This window comes from Oryx dammah, unplaced genomic scaffold (genome assembly GCF_014754425.2).
Source record: "Oryx dammah isolate SB20612 unplaced genomic scaffold, SCBI_Odam_1.1 HiC_scaffold_16, whole genome shotgun sequence".
Taxonomy (NCBI): Eukaryota; Metazoa; Chordata; class Mammalia; order Artiodactyla; family Bovidae; genus Oryx; species Oryx dammah.
The window spans coordinates 12,498,857-12,520,334 of NW_024070200.1; the positions used below are offsets into that span (position 1 = coordinate 12,498,857).

At 48.4% G+C, this 21,478-nt stretch overlaps 1 protein-coding gene across 2 annotated transcripts in view; it reads right to left on the reverse strand.

The window, feature by feature from the left end:
- Positions 1-21,478, reverse strand: part of SLC24A4 (solute carrier family 24 member 4) — a 182,071-nt gene that overhangs the window by 47,911 nt on the left and 112,682 nt on the right. For both annotated transcript variants that reach the window (XM_040256615.1, XM_040256614.1), the window contains exons 3-7: positions 11,407-11,483; positions 6,930-7,004; positions 4,077-4,161; positions 3,433-3,536; positions 2,541-2,615 (exon numbers count right to left, since the gene is read on the reverse strand). In XM_040256615.1, the coding sequence (XP_040112549.1) occupies positions 2,541-2,615; positions 3,433-3,536; positions 4,077-4,161; positions 6,930-7,004; positions 11,407-11,483 (416 nt within the window). The remainder of the gene's footprint in view (positions 1-2,540; positions 2,616-3,432; positions 3,537-4,076; positions 4,162-6,929; positions 7,005-11,406; positions 11,484-21,478) is intronic.

Consider the following 21,478-nt stretch of genomic DNA (forward strand, 5'->3'; position numbering starts at 1 on the left):
GTCTGGCCTTCTGATAATCCAAGTAGCCATGGGGGCCCATCTGCAGGGGTCTGCCCTCATTAATGGAATAGGGTTGCTGAAATCAAGAATCTTAAAAACTGAAAAGGTATCTCTGTATGTATGTTTGTGCTTGCATATCTATCTATCTATCTATCTTTCTATTTATCTATCTATCTATTCCTCCCTCCATCTTTGGTACTTCTGTGTGGGGTAGGATGGGGTAGGGTGGGGTGGGTGGGGAGGAAAGGGTGTCATTGTCTTAAAAATAAAGAATAAGCCCTTTGGAAGCTCTGAGGACAAAGGACCCACTTGTACCACTTGAAGGGAGGCCGAGGGTGATGGTGAGGTTGCCACAGCTTCATAAGAGGGCACTGACTTTGCCCAACAACTCCACCCAGCATCCCCTATGTGGGATGCAGACAAATGATGCCTTTGTGGTCCTGGAAGGCATCCTGTAACTGCCCCAGCCAGGCCCAGTGCACACAGGAGGGGGTTATGCCCACCAATCAGATCTTGGAGACATCGGGGTCCCTACACAGGATGCCAGGACAGGCCACGGGCTGCAGTCTGGATTTGGGCCCACTGCACCCTCTGCTGGTTGTCAGGCAGGCAGCACACACAGGATCTGCTTTGGGAGGCCACTCGGACAGGGTCATCCTGGCTGGGCACTGCTCTGAGGCTCCCCAGTCTCAAGGCTCTGAGGAAGAGGCAGAGGGGAGCCTGGTATCACATCAACAAAGGGGAGCCTGGTATCACCATCTGGGGAACTTGGGGGACACATATGGGGACAGTGTCAGTTTTTTATTACCCAGTGGAAGGCTACTGGCATTTAGAGGGTGAAGACCAAGCACACCAGTCAATCTCGAACATGTAAAATCTTTCTCCCAGAGGAGTTATCCATATTTGACACACATCTTAAATGTCCTGCTAGATATTTAAGCCAGCAGCAAAAAAAATGACCTGAGCTTTGAACTTAACTCCATTTTATAAATCAAAGTATTTTTACACAGTTTTAATAAATACTTAATTTTCTAGTGAGTTAGCTATCACGCAAGTGGAGAGGGATGACTGTACTTGGCTCAGTTTAGGATTTTATCAGGAGTCATTCACAGTTTCAGAAAATTCCATCATCATTGTCAACACCACTCACAGGGCGGCCAGTCCAGCATATCAGCCTGCACCGGCAGCCATAGGGCCTGCAGACTTCCTGTATGAGGTCAACAGATTACATCACTCAGCATTCCAGCATCTTCCTGCCCAAACAGTTACACACTAGATGTATTCTTTTATTATGAATTACTTTTGTCTTTTATGATATGCTTTTGGGCATTATGCTGATTTGGTAAAATTGTATATAGGTAAATTGTTTTACCTCTAACTTTCATTTTTGGGGGTGTGGTGGGCAGTCTCTCAGATACAATCAAGCTCCCCTTGTATATGTGGCCTGATCTTAGGGATCTGCTCCTAACAGAATATGGCAAAAGTGATGGCTGTCACGCCCGAGATTCGGTTACAAACAGACTGTGGCTTCCATCTTGGCACCTCCTCGCCCTTGCTGGGAGGGGAAGCAGTCCCCAATGATGTGAGCTGTTCTATGGACAAGCCTGAGGCTTGCCCACTGCCTCCTGAGGGATCTTGAAAGCAGACTGTTGCCCAAGGGAGCCTTGACATAACTGTATTCTGGCCGGTGAGTACACCGATGAGAGATCCTCAGCCAGAGGGCTTGGCTAAGCCACTCCCAGATTTGATCCATAGAAAAAGGGGGCAATAAATGTTTGCTGTCTTAAGCTGCTGAGTGTTGAGGGAAATTTGTTACATGGCAACAGCGAACTAATACAAAGATCATGGTTATCAAATCCAGTTGGCTCTAGATGTCCTTAGGGGGAGAACTATTCTAGAACACATCTCATACTCTGAGATCTGGGCATGCCACACGCATCTGCCCTCTTGATATGACCTGCCCTCATGCAGTCACTTGAAAGCTCCTCTTGGATGGAAATTGCTCCCCTGTGGATGGCATGGTCCTCGGCAGTAACCTGTGTCGTGGGCTTCACTGCTGTATCACTGTCACATGCTATGTATGATGTCACCCCAGCCCTCAGGGGTCCCTGTTTCAGGCCCTCTGCCTTTTCTGCACACATCCTTGCTCCCAGCTGCCTACCCTGAGGGCTCCCAGCTGGTCTCTCTCTTCCCAGCTCTGCAGTGAGCTAGGAAACCAGAAACTCTGCTCCTTAGGAAACTGGCTCTAAGTGAGGGTCTCAAGGCCTCTGATGAGCACGTTCTTAAGCTTAACTGCATCAACCATATGACGCCTGCTTTAGCTTTTTCAAGGCCTTTCTGCCCTCAAGGTGGTACCTGGATGTGCTTGATAACCAAGGCATCAGGTATGAGGTTTTCGGGACAGGGAAGCACCGTGGAGGGAAATAGGTCAACACGACCACAGTGAGTGGCCAGCACACCCCGGGGTGGGGTGCCACGGGTTCTCTGGTCCTAGTGCCAGGGATAGGACAGTGGGGCGCGGGGAGGGCGCGTTAACTCACGGCAATGAGCACGATGACAGACAGGGTGTAGTACACGGAGTCTCGGCACACGGCCCACCATGTCAGACGGACCACCTGCCGAGCAAAGGGCCATTAGCGTCACCAGCTGGGGAGATGGGGTATGGGGGGACACAGCTCGGGGGGTGTCCCATTGCCCCCAGACCCCTGCAGCTGCAGACACATGCCCTCGGAGCTCATCTTAACTGTCCACCAGGACCACAGCGTGTCTGGCTGCTCCAGGCACCTCACTCTCTTGGCCATATTTGGGGACAGAGGACAGCGGGTTCGCATTCATAAGTAATTCAAAGCTGCCCCCTGCTCCTTTACGATGACCACATGGCACGTATCCCAGGAGAAGCCATGTGGCTGGGGGAGGCCAGAGACACTCACTCTTGTCTCAGCGCTAGAACTTTCTGGGGGTGACTGGCCGCCTCCCTCTACTTCCCTTGGCCAGAAAGAGCTTTCCATGAGCCCGACTCTAAGAGGTCAAGTCTAATGTCCCCCTGTGGCTCCAAGGATCAGGAAGACGTGCTAGGAAATCAACAAGCCAGCTTCATGCACCCACAGGGAGGCAGAAGACAGGCCCCAAGTAAGTCCAGGGTCTAGCTCATGGTCAGGGTCACAGGAAACGCTTCTTAAATATTTACTGCTGTCAAATAAACACCCCATAACCCACCCCCGAGACCAGCCAAGGGGGCAGCTGACGCGCTTTCTGCTCTCAGACCCATGGGTGGAAGGAACACAGGACACCCCTGTTACACACAAGGAAAGGGGCCTGGAGGGGACACCCCCGCTCAAAGCCACAGGGAGTTACAGGCATGGCTAAGACTGGGCCTTAGGTCTCTCCCACGCTATCCCTATGTCATTTCATGAGAAGAGAGACACCACTGACCTGCCCTGCGAATAATCCACAAACTCCGATTATGCACAGGATGTTGAACACAGCAGAGCCCACGATGGTCCCGACCCCGACATCTCCATGGGTGATGAACACGCCTGGGAAGAAAGAGGCACAAACCTCATGTGCAAGCCCAGGCCTGCCCCTTCCTCAGACCCTGGCTGGTTCTGTGTCCCCCACCCCATGAATGGACAGGACTTGTTCTTACTACCAGGGAATACCCAAGATGCTGGTAAGAATGACAAAACCAGAGGTGGAAGAGTACTTAGGGACCTGCTACACCAATCCTCCCATTTTGGGGAACAGCTTTATTGATAATTCACATGCTGTAAAATTCACCCATTTAAAATATCACTTTAGTGTTTTCTGGTATAGTCAGAATTATACAATCATCACTGCAATCTAATTTTAGAACGTTTTTATCACCTCAAAAAAAAAAAAAAAAAAAACCCCATACCTGTGAGTACCCTACTCCACTCCACACCCCAGGGAACCATTAATTCACTTTCTCTCCACATCTCCCCTTTTACAGATGAGAAAACTGACACTCAGAGCTGAAAAAACATGCCCACAAGAGTCTGGGCACCCAACCTGGGTTCTTCCTATATCCCGTGTCTCAAGCTGATAGGATTTCTTACCAATGACAGAGGCAAACAGCTCTGGTGTTGAGCTTCCCGCAGCCATGAAGGTGGCTCCAGCCACATCTTCGCTCAGATGGAGTTTCTGAAACAGAAGTGACCACAGACCCTCAGGCTGTACTGCAGGTGCAGTAAGCATGCCTGCTGGCCACTTACGGAGAGCGCGGGGCATAGCCCCGCAGCCAGAGTCAAGCTTCAGGGCTGGTGGCCTCTCTTCGCTCATCCTGAGCACATGTCCTCCTCCACTCTGCCTGATGCTCACCCCAGAGTCCCCTCTCCCCTTCCCCCAACCTGTAAATTTTTGTTCATTGTCTGAACGCTTAAACAGTCTCTCTTTGATGAAGACTTTTAAAAGGGCCACCACGAGTCAGCCACTCCCCCAGGGAAGAGAAGCTGAAACGTGACCCATGCAGTGGGGATCTGAGGTCCATGCGCATGCTTCCCCCACTGGATGACAAGATGGGTCTTTTTCATCTTTGGATGCCTGGAACAGGAGCTAGGGATCATTGGGGAGTCCGCTAGTCTAGCGCCTGTCACTTCTGGTGCTCACGCAGACCTTGGGTACCATGTGAACATCCATACATCAGGTTGTGGGATGTGGAAAACTCAGGTGCATAGCCTGGCCCCTGCATCCCAGAAGGCCTTCCCAATGGCAGGCCAGACACCTGCCCACTGGAATAGACCTCACCTCCTGTCCCCAGAGTTGAGTCGGTCCTGGGTAATAATTTCACTGGGGGAGCATTTTCTTCTGCCAAGCCCTGGGACAGGGCTAGAACTATCTAGGCCCACTCTGCTTGGTGAGACCATGTTCTGGACACAGAGGCCCATCCTCTGATCTGGAATTTGGGGCTGGGGGCTTTGGGTGCTTGGGAAAACCATGGAAATTCTGGGTCCCCCTGAATGCCAACTTGAAGGTGTCTGGCTATGGTCCTTAGAAGGCCTCTGGGAAGACTGGCTCAGAGTAGGACTTGATCTCCTCCAGCCCCCACCTCCCAAAGCATTCCTGGGGAGCCTGGGCTCTGAAGCCACTGAGGAATCCATTCCCTGGGCCAGTACAACCTCCTCAGTAAGCTTGCTACGGAAGGAATCCTCAGAAGGGTTGGAGCTGTGGGTTTGCTGGAAAATGGGATGGGGGCATAGCATTGACCCCCCAGGAATAAGCCCACCCACCCTAGCCCTGCCAAAGAGGAGGTTTCACAGAGGTTCAGCCATCAAAGCACCTATGATAGCTTTTAGCAGAATCCAAACCATGCTATATCCTGTCCTGCCTCCTTCCTGCCTCTGCTTGGGTCACTCCTTCCTTCTGGAATCACCTTCTCCTTCCACTCAGCTGATGGAACTTCTCACTTCCAAAGCCTGGACCAAATGCCACCTCCTCCATGAAGCTTTCCTTGGTTTCTCCCCAGAGATGCTCCCACCCTCCTTTTGAATCCTCAGTAATTTTGATGGCTCTCACTAGGTCCCTTCCATCAGTCTTCCCTATGAAGCCAGGACCATCACCCTTGCTCACCTCTGTGTTTTTAGGGAGATGGGTAACCTCATCTAGTGTCTCCACTGAATGTGGTCCTGTGTCCATGGGTTTCTGTCACCCCAAAGGGGGCAGGGGACCCAACCTTGTTGCTGTGACTCACAACATTTCCGGGGTGTGTATTCTGGAAAGACCAGTTGACTGTTTTTCCTGAGGGCCTCCTCTGAAGAAGTGATAGCCCACCACCCCAGGTCTGCCTCTAGGTTGAACATTCAACCCTGACATCCCAGCAGCCATTTCCTGACTCTGTTCCTCCTCTGGCTCATTCTCTCGCTGACAAGCATCTTGGAGAAGAGCATATGGTTTGATCTGTGTGGGGTGAGGGGTCAAGCGTGGAGCAAAGGGAAGGCAGGGCCTTTGCACACTTTTGCCAGGTCACTCACCACTTAGTGAACTAGGTCAAAAGCAGCCAGTCCTCCTGGAGCCCAACAGGGGATAAAGTAATTGGGACGTGCCCACCCTTAACAATCCATGTCCAACCGGCAAATGTCCCAACGACAGTATGGCTTCAAATAGCTGGGAGACTTCAAGTGGATAAAGTGCAGTGACACCCAGATCAGTCTGCACTTGTGCATGTTTGTACGTTGCTTCAGTCTTGCCCGACTCTGTGCGACCCTATGGACTGCAGCCCGCCAGGTTCCTCTGCCCATGGGATTTTCCAGGCAAGGATACTGCAGCGGGTTGCCATGCCCACTCTCCAGGGGATCTTCCCAGCCCAGGGACTGAACCCACATCTCTTAGGTCTCCTGCATTGCCAGGCAGGTTCTTTACCACCAGTGCCACCTGGGAAGCCCCCAGTCTGAACACAGCAGATGCTAAAAACAGAGACAGTTTTCCTTCCTTGGCTAGAAGCTGAGGGAGGAGGAGTCAGGACTGGGAAAATGCAACAAAAGCATTAAAAGGAGAAAATGTCAGGCTGCAAAGGTTAGGACCAAGGGCATTCCCTGCCATTGCAGCTCAGCATCTTCCCTGGGACACAGAGCCCCACCTGGTACCTGTCACTTGCAGCTGGTTTTGGCAAATGCTCCCTAACTAACCAGCTTTGGCTTAACTACCAGCATCTGCTATGAAGCCAGAGGTCCTGAGTAATAATTTCACCAGGGGAGCATTTTCTTCTGCCAAGCTCTGGGGGAGGACACCACCCCTTAACTGTAATCTGGAGCTTCAGAGTGAGGCTTTGCACTAGCAATGCCACGTACTTGTCCTGAGAACCTTCATTGCCAGAGTGCTCCCCACTTCTTGGCCTGGTACTGATACACCAAGTGTCAGTCACCCCCAGCCCCCGACCCGGGCTTTGCCAAAGATCCTAAGTCCTTCCCACGCACCTCGCAGATCTTCTCTAGAGACGGAACAAAGAAGTCATCACACACTATGGCCAAGGCGTAGAACATGTACAGAGCCTGCAAAGGAAACAGGGAGACAGCCATCAGCCAGGACTCCCGCCAGCAATGGGCGTGGCCAGGAATCCATCACACTCCAAACCAGCCCTGCTTGGGTTAGGAAAACTCCAGCACCACTGGGGTGTGCTTTTCCTCAATCCCCTCACTGGCAGATGGAGCCCAGACAGGAGAAATAACCTGCTTAGCATCAGAGGGGACTAAAAGTCAGTCCACAGGGTCCTGTGTGCCTTCCTCTCCTCTTAAACAAGCAACCCTTTCTATCCAACACACAAGTAGGCCCTCGACAGGCAAGATCCAAACCTCAAGGGCAGAAAAGGAAAGCATTTAAAACCATCATCTTAAGAGTTTAAAATAATCATCATCCTGATTTCCCCTCTTCGAGTTTTAGCAAAGGCATCATCTCCTGTCACCAACTGCCCACCTCCTGCCAAAACAGACAACTTGAGGCCCAGCATTTCCTGGGATGCTGCTTGATGTTGGTCCAGGTTAAAATACACGAGCCACTGAACACTGGGAGGCTCATGGAAAAGAATCCAGATTCTAGGGCTGATCCTGGGAATTTTTTGCCTTGTGATTTTGGATAAGTCATGTCTCCAAGTCTCATTTTCTTCTGTTTGATGACAGAGCAAGAACAGATCAGTAGTTTTTAGATGATGTTATCTGCAGAACTCCTCTCTGACCTGTCCACCCAACACGACTTTACTGAGCTCATCTTGTATGCCAGGTACTATTCTAGCCATTAGAGACAAGGTGACAAGGATGCCAGGAAAAACATCTGCCTCTTTGTGGGGCACAAATAGGCAAATAAAGTATCTATAATGGCTGGGAAACAGCACATGAAAAGGTCCTGAGGCAGGAGTGTGTTTGATGCATTTGAAAAACAGCAAGGACATTGGTGCAGGCAGAACAGATTGAAAGTAAAGTGGAAAATGACTAACGTGAGGTTGGAGGGAGAGGCAAGGACCAGAATCTGTGGAAAGGAGATGGGATTTTATGCCGAACACCAGGAAGCCATTTTTTTCTTCAGAGAAAAAGCGATATGAATGCCCTATTCACAAAAGAAGGAAAGGCTGGGCTGCTTCAGCTAAAATGGTGTGATATTCCAACAACTTTACAATTAATTGCATGCAGGCAGGCATGCTCAGTCGGTCAGCTGTGTCCGACTCCAGGCTCCTCTGTCCATGGAATTTTCCAAGCAAGAACACTAGAGTAGGTTTCCATTCCCTACTCCGGGGGATTTTCCTGACCCAAGGGTCGAACCCATGTCTCTTGTGCCTCCTGCATTGGCAGCTGAATTCTTTACCAACCGATCTATCAGGGAAGCCCACAGATAAAGTGGAAGATCTGTCAACTGTGACCACAGCATCCAAGGCCAATGAGTTCTGGAGTCCAGCTGTGGCTATCCCTGAATTTGACTCAGTACCTTTTGGGGGGAAGCAAAAAGAAACAAATACCAGGGGTGTGGGAAACGTGGAGAGAGAGAGACAGGAGACCCTGCTACAAATCTCAGGATCCCGGCCTAAGTTCATACGCTCAGAAATTCGCCTCTACAGCATTTCCCAGGCAAAGAGCTTCTGGTTCCCCAGACGTCTCAGAAACACTGCAGAGAAAAGGGGGCCAAGATGGCACCACTATCTCCTTCACTTGGGCGGGAAGTTCTGAGAAGCTTCTTAGTGCTACAGACAAAACCTGGCTCCAAAGCTTAAGTTTTTTCTTGCTCTAAAGAAGGGCTCAGCAAAGTTTTTCTTAAAGTGTCTGATGAGTCTTTACAAGCCATACAGCCTGTCATCACTCTGCTGCTATAGAAGAAGAGCAGCCATGGACATGAGGGTGCCGGGAACCAGCAAGGGGAATCCCGCCCATGGCAAAGGTCATGAGGAAAGGGGCCTGACAAACGCAAAGGCGGGATCAGGCCTCAGGGGTCCCCCTGGACTTTCTTGAGCATCTACCCCCAAAACCAGAGTCTGCCTGCTTTACTGTGTTATGCTTTCCACCAACTCCTCTGACATTAACAGGGGGCTGTCCCCCCACCACCTTTTTCTGGAAAAAGTTAATTTAGAGCTTTTAGATAATAAATCTTCTGAGCATAATGAGTGTTTCAATCCCCAGACCCCTCTGATGGCTTTCTAGCCTGCCTGACAGGTTTGTCCGGATGCTTGCAGCTGCGCATGTGATTGTTTACAGGAAGCTTAAAATATCCTAGGAATGTAGAGGCTTCCGAGGAGTCAAAATCATTAGAATAGGACTGATTAAGGGTTTCATTGTTGAGCCAATACTTGCTGCCAAGTTTTCATATCTTTTATTTGTTGATATAGTTGGTATGTAGAAAAAACAGTTAGTAGCCCTGGCATTAGCAACATTAGATCTTTGAGTTAAGTACTTTCTTTGTTATAACCCACTGCACCTTTGTTCTACAGGAATGTAACTTTATTTAGTACTTTGAGGGTGATGCAGATTAAAGAAAAAACACTTCAGGGGAAAATGAGTTTTCTGGTTGATAGACATTTATCTAGGAAGAGAGCCATAAAAATGTTAACAGGCCCCCTGGCCAGAAGATGATGTAAAACCACCTAAGACCTTTTGTATATGGGAAGGTATGCAAAAAGAAAGCCTGGCCTCAATAAGGGTCAGGACTGCTGCCCCTGCATAACTCTGCATATTCCATTATTTCTTTATGTACAACGTGGGGTATATAAGCTGCCTTTGAAAATAAAGTTGTGGGTCTTGCACCGATGCTTGGCTCCCCCATGTCGTTCTTTTCTCCCTTTTCAGGCTGAATTCCTGTCTGGAGCACAGAGGCTCTCCGTGTCTACTCATTTGCCCCGGCTTCTAAGACCCACGGGAGAGGGAGCTCAAGGCAGGGCACTCTCTACTATTCCAGCGGGCGCTGGTGGCCTATGTAGACAGTGCAAGCCCCTTGTCTCGGAGCTTTATTGGTCTCCTGTGTAAACCAAGGAATACAGCCTCTTTTCTCCTCTATTTTCTCTCCTCTCTCTCACTACACTATTCTTCCCTAATCTCTCTTTATATCTCTAAATAAATAAATATCTCCTCACCGACTCCATCCCTGCTTCGAATTCCCTGGATCCACCCGGGCTGGACCCCGGCATGAGGGTGGTTGCCTACCAATAAAATTTATTTATAAAAACAGGAAGTGGGCTGGATTTGTTCTCCAGATGTAGCTGGGTAGTGCTTGCTCTAAAAGGGTTCCTGCAAAATTCCCGAGGACCTCTCAAGTTCAGGAAAAAGGCTTTGACAAGACATTGGCGAGGCAGAGGGACAGATTGTGGGACTAACTGGTCAAATCCACATCCCCTCAGTGAACAGGGAGGGCAGGGGAAAGCCAGAGAAACTAGAAAGATAATAACTCCATTTGAGAAATAATACACAAGACTGTCGCTTGAAATTTGCCTACAATCTTCATTTTCATTAATGGTTTATCCCGTTAATTAAAACTTCACTCACCCCTTATTCTCAGGTGGCTACTATCTATGTGAGAACCCCAGCTTTCCCTTGCTTAATTATCTCTTGCAAAGAATACTTGGTTGGGTTTAAATATAGAAGCAGATGGTGCTGAGCAGCCAGGGAACCACATCAGGAGGAACATTTGCTGTGGTTGATCCAAAGTAGAAAATTAAACCCTGAGCGCTTTCATTTCCCTGCATCAGACAACGAGGCTTGCAAACTTTTTCTATAGAGAGACAGACAGAAAATCTTTTTTGGCTTTGTGGATCCCAGAGTCTTTGTCACAACTACTCAGGTCGGCCAGTGAAGCAGAAAAGCAGCCATAGATGATATACAAATGAATGAGAATGGCTCTGTTCCAATAAAACTTCATTTATAACTACAGGCAATGGCTGTGGGCTGTAGTTCGCATGCAGAGAAGAGCAACTATTACATATCATTTAGGTTTGAGCCCACTATGCCTTTTTGAACTGCTACTCAAACTCTGCCGCTGCTCACCAGGCTCATTTAATACCGAAGAAGTTTGAGAAGAAGGGCACCAAAGTCTCAAACCGCAGTTATGTCAGGACGGTAAAACGTGAGGGTACTGGAGAGCATTATCCCATTCCCTGCTATGTCTGAAGGATGTGACCCATGTTCACTTGTATTTCCACCTCTGGGGAAGAGAGATGCCATCACTCCCGTTTTATAAGAAGCAGAAAAGGAGGCACAAGAAGACGTGAATCTTTGTCCTGGCTCTGGGGCCATTCACTGTGTGACACTGAGCAAGTCACTTCACATCCTTAAGACTTCATTTCTTTGCAGTTAAAACATGTCCAGGACCTGTTCTCAGAGGGCTCTTATAAGAACATGGTGAGATCTCTTACACATTGTGCTCTGCAGACAGGCTTTGCCTGCCGGAAATTGAGGGATGTCCCACCCCAAGAGGGCCACTTACACCAAGAATATGCAGCAGGACGGCCCCGTGCTGTCGCTCATTGTTGGAGAACAGGTCTGTGGGGAACTCGTGAATCGCTGGAAGACAAGAGAACAGGGTAAGGTGTTAGTTATCAAGGAGTGTCCCTAGGGTTTGGCCATGGAACTGTGGAGGCCCCTGGTGTTGGACCTGGGGAGAGACTGGCTATTTCTCCTGTCTGTGGCAGATCTGAGCTCTTAGGAAAACATTGCTGGATATAGATTATCCAGATATTCTATACCTTAGAGTTGACCATGGCTTGTATATCCCTTGCAATTAAAAAAAGAGCATGAAACACATCACAACCACTAGGATGGTTATAAACAAAAAGACAGATAAAAACAAGTGTTAGCAAGGAGGCTGGAACTCTCATACATTACTAGTAGGAATGCAAAACAGTGCAGTCACTTTGGAAAACAGTCTAGCAGTTCCTCAAAAGATTAAACAGAGAGTTTGACCCAGAAATTTTACTCCCAACTATCTTCCCAGGAGAAATGGAAAATATACATTCACACAAAACCTGTACATGAATGTTCACAGTGGTATTCATAATAACCAAAATGCAGAAACAACCCAAACATCTACCAACTGATGAGAGGATAAAGCGTGATACATCCACACAAATGGAATATTATTTGGTGATAAAAAGAAGTACTGATACATGTTACAACATGGAGGATGCCTGAAAACATTTTGCTAAGTGAAAGAATTGTAGGCAGTCAGTCATAAGACTACTTATTGTATGATTCCATTAATTTGAAATGTCTAGAAGAGGCCAGTCCATAAAGATGGAGATATATTAATGGTTGCCCAAGGCTGAAAGGTATGGTGTTTGGGGGATGACAGCTAAGAGGTACTGCATTTCTTTCTGGGGTGATGTTTGCAGCGATGCTCACACAATTCTAAATATGAAGAGCCACTGAATTCTGTGTTTTAAACAGATGACCTCTATAGTACGTGAATTATATCTCAATAAAGTTGTGACCCCAGGTGGCATTAGTGGTAAAGAACCCACCTGCCAATTCAGAAGACAGGAAGAAACTCGGGTTCAATCCCTGGGTCTGGAAGATCCCCTGGAGGAAATGGCAACCTATTTCAATATTCTCGCCTGGAGAATCCCACAGATGGAAGAGCCTGGCAGGTTACAGTCCATGGGATCAGAAAGAGTTGGACACAACTGAAGAGACTTGGCACAAAGTTGTTCCCCAAAAAGCATAAAAAAATCGAAAGATGCCAAAGAGGAAAATCAGAGGATGGTTCCTCATTCTGTCAAAGGATTCTGATCACGTTCCTAGCAGAGAGCTTTCCAACTGGCTTCAATGCACACTCAGATCTGTTACAAACACAATCCCCACCAACAGTCTTGCTGAGGCTGGAGACAGTTGTCATGCTCTGAGCGGGCTCTGAGTTCCCATGGCCAAGTTCAGTTCTTAGATCTAATATTTACAGGCTGGGTCAACACGGACACGTCCCTTAACTTCCTTGTGCCTCAGTTTCTTCACTGGTAAAATGGTGAGATTAACTTTAATAACGTGCCTTAAAGTGTTTCAAGCTCATGGTGAGCTTCAAACCAGCACCCGCATCCCAGGATTCTGGAATCTTTTCCCTCACCACTGTCAAGTCAGAGCTGAGAAGCAGCTCCACGAGGAGAAGAGGCCAGAGTCGCTTCCGAGCTCAGGGACAGGTGGCCTCTTCGCAAAGACCTTCCGGTCTGGAGCCGTCAGCCTCTTCTCCCACCTTCTCCTCCCACCCACAATGCATCTGTCACTCCAGGTGGGGAAGTGGAGATTCCAGAGAGGTCAAGGGACATTGTCAGGGATGGGGATGGCACTGTGGGCACCAAGAAAATCTGTCCCTTGCTGAGCACGCATTCAGCAGAACCACACAGAGCAGGGGAAATGGTCCATGGGAGGCGAGGCTCCAGGTAAGCCCTGGAAGGGGAGCTGGGGCCAAGCTGGAACAAGGAGGCGGCGGGGCTAGGAGCACCCTTGTCTCCTGACCTCTCAGCACCCCAACGGCAGGTACGCTTCCACCGGTATAGGCAGCATCTCAGGTCACTGAGCACCATGTCATGCACCTTTCCTTGGCCCCAAGAATGCCCCTGTGGGGTGGGTACCAGCATATCCTCTGGTCTCACGGATTCTGGACTGTGGGGGGAGCCCCGTGAGACAGAGAGCCCTCTGCTTTGGGAATCAAACACTCAGGATGCAGGTTCCATTCCTGACATGCCCAAGTAGTCTGAACAACTCATCTGCTTCTTGGCCTCAAAATGTTCACCTGTAACGGAGGAATAACTGTTTCTCATCATCCAGTCAATCCTAAAGGAAATCAACCCTGAATATTCATTGGAAGCACTGATCATGAAGCTAAAGTTCCAATACATTGGCCACCTGATGCAAAGAGTTGACTCGTTGGAAAAGATCCTGATGCTGGGAAAGATTGAAGGCAGGAGGAGAAGGGGGCAGCAGGGAAAGAGATAGTTAGATGGCATCACCGACTCAATGGACATGAGTTTGAGCAAACTCTGGGAGATAGTGAAGGACAGGGAAGCCTGGCATGCTTCAGTCTGTGGGATCACAAAAAGCTGGATATGACTTAGTGACTGAAAAACAACCGCCCCCAATGGGTGACCAACAGGTAAGTATCCTATCAATGTCATTTCTGCAGGTTCTCCATCAGACACTGCCACATCCCCATATCCTCATCACTGGTCCTCATCGATTCAGCTGTACTGGAAGCTTCTGGAAGGCATTGATCCACACTGTCCTGGCACACAGTAGGTTCTCAATAGACCTTAACAGTCAATCGAAAAAACAATGCTAAAATATTTGGTTGGCCAAAAAGTTCATTCAGGTGTTTCCATACCATGTTTCTGGTATGTTTGAGTTTCTGGAAAAACCCAAATGAACTTTTTGGCCAACCCTATATTAACATAAAGGGCTTCCCTCAAAGCTCAGTTGGTAAAGAATTTACCTGTAATGCAGGAGACCCCGGTTCAATTCCTGGGTTGGGAAGATCCACTGGAGAAGGGATAGGCTACCCATTCCAGTATTCTGGCTTGGAGAATTCCATGGACTGTGTAATCCATGGGGTCACAAAGAGTCAGACACAACTGACCGACTTTCACATATTAACAAAAATGACAATGTACATCATCTCATCCTGTTAGAATGCTTTCATTACTCTTGCAAAACTCTTAAATACCTAGAATGATACCTCTTCTGGTTCAGAGTGGACACTCAATAAATGCTTATAAGTGCATGCTCAGTTGCTCACTCGTGTCCAACTCTTTGCGACCCCATGTACTGTAGCCCACCAGGTTCCTCTGTCCATGGAATTCTCCAGGCAAGAATATTAGAGTGGGTTGCCATTTCCTTCTCCAGGGGACCTTCCCAACCCAGGGATCGAACCCGTGTCTCCTGCATTGCAGGCAGATTCTTTACCCACTGAGCCACCTAGGAAGCCCCAAATGCTTACTATAAAAGTCCCTCCTCTGTGAATATAATTTGGCTCTAAAAGTGATGGGTTTTCCTTTAAAACAGAAAAAAAAAATTCTGCTTTTTAAGACAAGTCTCCCAATAAAACCTAGAAAACATTATTAGCTCCCCCAGATATTCAGAAAATGTTCCCACTTTAAAACAAGCAGCATTTAATGAAATAGAGATTCTTTCACTTTTTTCCCCTGTAATCAAACTTTTTAAATAGAATTGCTGCTGTCGGTTCAAGGGCAGGAAGTCTGCTTCAAGGGTCGGCTCAGAGATGGAGAATTATAGAGGGAATAACTTGGCATTCTTGCGTCCAGGATCATGTTTCCAGGAGAAATGGAACTGTCTGGGATATAAGGGCAGATCAAACAGACATTTCTGCTGTGAAAATTTGAGTCAGTTTTTGATTCTCCAAACCAATGATTTGTGAGCTGGTGATTTATCCAATCCTGGGTACTCTTTGAGAATTAGAAACAAGTAAGGCTGCCTTTCTGTTATAAGGACATATCGTCTGGGCTCCAGCGGGGAGGGGGATGTGGGTTATAAATGACCTTGTCCTCAGTGAGAAATGGCTTTTACTGGTTCAGCCACAGCACCCCGCTCTGTGACCCCGTGCATATGCTGGAGGGCTGTGGAGGGGAGCGAACGCCATCATGGTCTGAGTTCTGCTGGCAGAGACAGAGTAACTGGCGGAGCCACCAGCTGCTCATGACCCACCGCCCTCTGTACCTACCCAACTCTTCTGGACGCACCCCGAGACCACGAGGCAGGCGCCACAGCCACAAATGTCCCTGTTTTCCAAATAAGACTCAGCAGGGAAATGATCTGTTCAGGGACCACATAATAAACCAGGACTTAGCGTGGAGACCCTCTAACACGGATGGAAATCACGCAGTACAGGACATGGAGACTTCACTTGGGTCCTGATTCAACTACCCATCAGCTTGTGGAACCCTGGGCAAGTCATTTAACCTCTCTGTCCTTTCTGTTTCTTCTGTGGCAATCTGCTACCACACGAGGGGGTGAAATAGTCATTGTTACTGTGTGCGGCATGCCCTGGCATGGATATCAAAGGCTACAAGCAGAGAAATGGTTACCTTGCCCTCCCCAGTTGGCAGCTGGTAACTGGGACCCGTCCACTCCCCAATTCAAGAATCAAATCCTCTAGAAACTGGCATATGAGGGAGGGGGGAAGTGTAGAGGCCACAGAGCCAATGTATTAATAACAGGAACTCCATCCCTCCCCCCTTTGTCATCAACAGCAACAATTTCCAACTGCAGGCAGCCTATGCAGCTGCTCAGGGCTTTGTCTCCAGAAGCAGATAACTTGCAGGTTTCAGGGAGTGCCTCTGTCCTTTGTTACCTGTATGACCTTGGGGAGTTGTTGAACACCTCCTGGCTGTGACCTCATCTCTAAGTGGGGATGCTACAGACCCTGCCTGCCAGGCTGCAGTAAAGATTAAGTGATACAGATAACGTATGCACGGCACTTAGCCCAGCTAGGCTGCCATCACTCTGAGGATCACTGATGGACAGACTCCTCCCTCCACACCAGGTCGGTCCCCGCTGATCCAGAGGAAGAGCCTCAGCTTGTGAAAATCAAAGGGAAGACAAAGCCAGCTTAGTGGGGCAAAGGGTGAGCATGATTAGACTGGCCACATTAGGCTCTGAATGCAGGTGCAGTTTAATCCCAGCTTCCTGAGAAAACCTTCTTCTCCTCTCTCGGGCTTGCTGGGATCACGAGCCCCTGGCCACGTTCAAGGGCAGGACGCCTGCATGTCTGAGAGGGGGCTGCGCCTGCCCTACCTGATCAAATACCCACCAGGGAGAAGGGAGGAATCAACAGGGCGCACACAAGAGGCTTTTGAGGTCATGCCTAAGCCTTTAAGCCGCAGAAATCTGGGGGTGGTGGGTGTGGGGAGGGGGAAGAGATGTGTCTGCAGGTGGAGTGGAGCTCAGAACACCAAAGATGATTCCAGCACCGTCCACACTGTGGGGTGGGGGTGGAGGAGCTGCCAGCGACCCAGCAGCCACTCCCAACCCCTCTCTTAGAATTCTTTCCTGTGGACCTCAGTGCCCATAATTGGTTTCTCCATCACTCTTGGTTTTGGACACCCCCTCCACTGTGTGCAGGGGGTGGGGGGGATTAGGGCAAGAGGTCTTTCCTGTCAGTTGCCTTCCTAAACACTAGAGCTTTACCCAGGCTTCCCAGGTGGCACTAGTGGTAAAGAACCCACCTGCCAGTGCAGGAGACATAGGAGGCTTGGGTTCGATCCCTGGGTCAGGAAGATCCCCTGGAGGAGGGCCTGGCAACCCACTCCAGTATTCTTGTCTGGAGAATCCCATGGATAGAGGAGCCTGGCGGGCTACAGTTCACAGGGTCACAAAGAATTGGACATGACTGAAGCAACTTAGCATGCCTGCAAACATTGGAGGGAAAACCATAAGGCCCCAGGGGACATCTGCCAGCCCCTCCCCAACAAAAGCTACCAAGTTCTCCAACATAAATCAGACCTCTAGGGCACAGCTGACCTTTTTTGTTGACACACACAGTTAGATGGGTGATGCCATTATATTTCAGAAACCCTGAATTCATGTTGCCCTTTCAAAGCTCTATACTTTAGCTGACATTGCTGCTAGCTGCAAAATGTATGAATTTGTTTAACAAGTATTTACTGAGCCCCCACACAGCAGGTATTGGACTCTCTGGGAGCAGGCGGATGAGGTCCTGATGCATCTACGAGCATCCTCAGGCCTGGCAGCTCCTCTCCTTGGAGGGCGATGGACTTCTGGAGAAAGCCAAAGCTACTCAGAAAGTGACTGGTTAGCAGGATGGCAAACACCCTGATCCTGAACGAGTACAAGTCAATACATGCTTCTTGAAGTTGACAATGCGTTAGGCACCAGGCTAAGTGCTAAGCCTTGAGGATGGGCTCTTAAGGGGCTGGTGGGAATTGGACAAGTGAACATATGATTGAGAGACAGTAAAGCTTGCTGTGATAGTGAGGCACGAGGAAGCCAGGGGTTACCGACCTGGGGGAGGTGGGAAGGGTAGCAAGCCTGTGGAGAGAGTGATGCCCATGTCAAGTTTCTCTTTTTTTGACCAGAGGATAACTCCTTTAGAATGTTGTGTTAGTTTCTGCTGTGCAATGTAGTGAATAAGCTATTGCTAAGTCACATAAGTCGTGTCCGACTCTGTGCGACCCCATAGACAGCAGCTCACCAGGCTCCCCCGTCCCTGGGATTCTCCAGGCAAGAACACTGGAGTGGGTTGCCATTTCCTTCTCCAATGAGTGAAAGTGAAGTTGCTCAGTCATTTCCGACTCTTAGCGACCCCATGGACTGCAGCCTACCAGGCTCCTCCATCCATGGGATTTTCCAGGCAAGAGTACTGGAGTGGGGTGCCAATGTCTTCTCTGATATGTATACCGATATCCCTTCTCTCCTGAGCCTTCCCCCCCTCCCCATCCCATCCCTCTAGGTCACCACAGAGCACCGGGCTGAGCTCCCTGTGCTTCCCACTAGTGATCTATTTCACACATGGTAATGCATATGACATCGCCACCCTCTCAGTTCATCCCACCCTCTCCTTCCCCGACTGTGTCCACAAGTCTGTTTTTTACATCTGCATCTTTACTCCTGCCCTGCAAATAGGTTCATCAGTACCATTTTCCTAGATTCCATATATATGCATATATATATATATCCATATATATGATAGATTCTAGATTCATCCACATCACTACAGCTGACTCAGTTTCCTTCCTTTTTATGCCTGAGATAGCATATTGAAAAGCAGAGACATTACTTTGCCAACAAAGGTCCGTCTAGTCAAGGCTATGGTTTTTCCAGTGGTCATGTATGGATGTGAGAGTTGGACTGTGAAGAAAGCTGAGCACCAAAGAATTGATGCTTTTGAACTGTGGTGTTGGAGAAGACTCTCGAGAGTCCCTTGAACTGCAAGGAGATCCAATCAGTCCATTCTGAAGGAGATCAGCCCTGGGATTTCTTTGTAGGGAATGATGCTGAAGCTGAAACTCCAGTACTTTGGCCACCTCATGTGAAGAGTTGACTCATTGGAAAAGACTCTGATGCTGGGAGGGATTGGGGGCAGGAGGAGAAGGGGACGACAGAGCATGAGATGGCTAGATGGCATCACTGACTCGATGGACGCGAGTCTGAGTGAACTCCAGGAGTTGGTGATAGACAAGGAGGCCTGGCGTGCTGCAATTCATGGGGTCACAAAGAGTCGGACATGACTGAGCGACTGAACTAAACAGAACTGAATATTCCATCATATATATGTACCACAATTTCTTTATCCATTCATCTGTTGATGGACATTTAGGTTATTTCCATGTCCTGGCTACTGTAAAAAGTGCTGCAATGAGCACTGGGTACATGTGTCTTTTTGAATTATGATTTTCTCTGGAGTCAAATTTTGAAGGCTGTGTTACTGACCTCCAAAGTTCTTTAATCTGCCATGTCGAGTCCTGAGAAGATCATTATTTCTGTCTTGTTGATGAGGAAATTGAGGCTCTGAGAAGTTACAAGAGTCACCTGCAGTTGCAAAACCACTGTTTGACACAGGAGAGAGAAAAACCCAGGCTGGGAACCCAACCAATACCAGCTTATTTTCACCTAAACATTTTACCCACATCTCAGAACTGAGGTCTCCTTTAACCAAGGAGCAGACTCCATACTTCTGGAAGCTCCATGGGCCATGGGAAGAAGTCGTGCTCTCAGGGAACTCTGTTCAGGGTTAGGACAGCCTGAATGGGCAGGGAGTATGAGGGAGAAGGGATACATGTATATGTATGGTTGAGTCCCTTTACTGTGTACCTGAAACTATCACATTGTTAACTGACTACACTCCAATATAAAATAAAAAATTTAAAAAAAAAAGAAGTCATGCTCTTGAAAAGAGAAATGCATATTGCCTGTCTTAGGTCAATTCCACTTAGAGCCCAGGGCCTACCCATACCAAGGTCTAGCCCATTAGTCCATGGATCCAGGGGAAACCTATCACTCATCTTCCTTGACTTCCTTGAAACATTTAATAAAACTGACCACTTCCTATATGTGTGAATGAACACATATATAAAGGTATGAATGAATATATGTGTTATCTATCTACCCATCCATCCATCTTACGTCCAGTAAAATTCATTCATTGGGATGTGCACTTCTATGCATCCTCAGGTCTCTGAGACAGAAGAGTCCCATCACCCTCAAATTCCCTTGTATGGCATTTTTATAGTCAAGCCCTCTCCAAGTCCCAACTTCTGATGTGTTGCCTTTTCTAAAATGTCATATCAATGGAATCACGGAATATAGTCTTTTGGGTCTGGCTTCTTTCATTTAACAAAATGCACTCAGAGTCACCCACACAGTTGTAAGACCGCCTTTCTGCAACATTCTCGCTTAGTTTCTTTGACCTCACACTCTCTTCACGTGCACACAATCCTTTAGAGGGTCCCTTCCTCTGTGGGACCCCAAATGCTGGGGTTCTAGGGGCTTTGTCCTGAGCCCTCTTCTCACCAGGTGACCTGGCTTTGACTTTCGGATCTCTGCAGACTTCTTCCAGATCTCAGTCTTTCCTGAGCTTAAGACCTAACATACCCAGCTGGCAAGTGCACATCCCTCCCTGGTCACCTTATAAATACATTAAGCCTGTCTGCAGTTAATGGCCCACCCTTCACACTGGTCTGGTGCCATCTTTGATGACCTCCTCCTCCCTCATGCCCTGTGATGGGTGGACAGGCCAGTTGGCACTCAGCATGCATTTTGACTTCCTTCCATGAGCCTTCCCATCCAGGACACTAAGTATGGGGGTGCAAGCCACGTGCTGCCTAGTTACACATACTAGGCCTACTTCACATTCTGTGGAGCCTGGCCAGCCTTGCAGCTAGGTTTCTGATTAAGAAATATATTCTGCCAATCTGGCAGATTCAGAGGACAGAAAAGAAGCAGAGAGACTTCCTCCGGTAACCAAAGGTTTGGAGACCCAAGTGTTGAATGGCTCTCCTGACAATAATACCTATACTTCTCTATTTGAACATACAATGTTCATGAATTTGAATATTCTGTTTCCAATTCCTGCTTCTTTGGCCCTTCCTGCAATTTTGTAAGAACCTAATTTCCTGAATTAAATTCCTTTCTGTTGAAAATGTTGAGAATGGTTTCTATTTCCTGCCCTAAAAGCTAATTTTGCCTTCTTTGGGCCAATTCTCCACAATCATACTTCCAAAACAGCTTGAGTCCATCAGCTTCCTCATCTCCATCATCTGCATCCTCTCCGGCTGGACCACCGAACCCGCCTCCTGCCTGACCTCCCCACATCCATTCTCAACGTGCTCCTTTAGGTTTTCTACACAGCAGTCAGATAAGCTTTTTCACATGCATCTATGACTTAGAACTCCTCAGTGGTTTTCAACTCCTCTGCGAAGGAATGCCCGGAACCCTCTCAAGGTCTTCAAGGCCCTGAGTGGTCTAGCCCTGACAGTTTCATCAGTCTGCTCCACTCTGGCTGCACTGGGCACATCTGTGAATTGCCAGGTTCCTGGCAC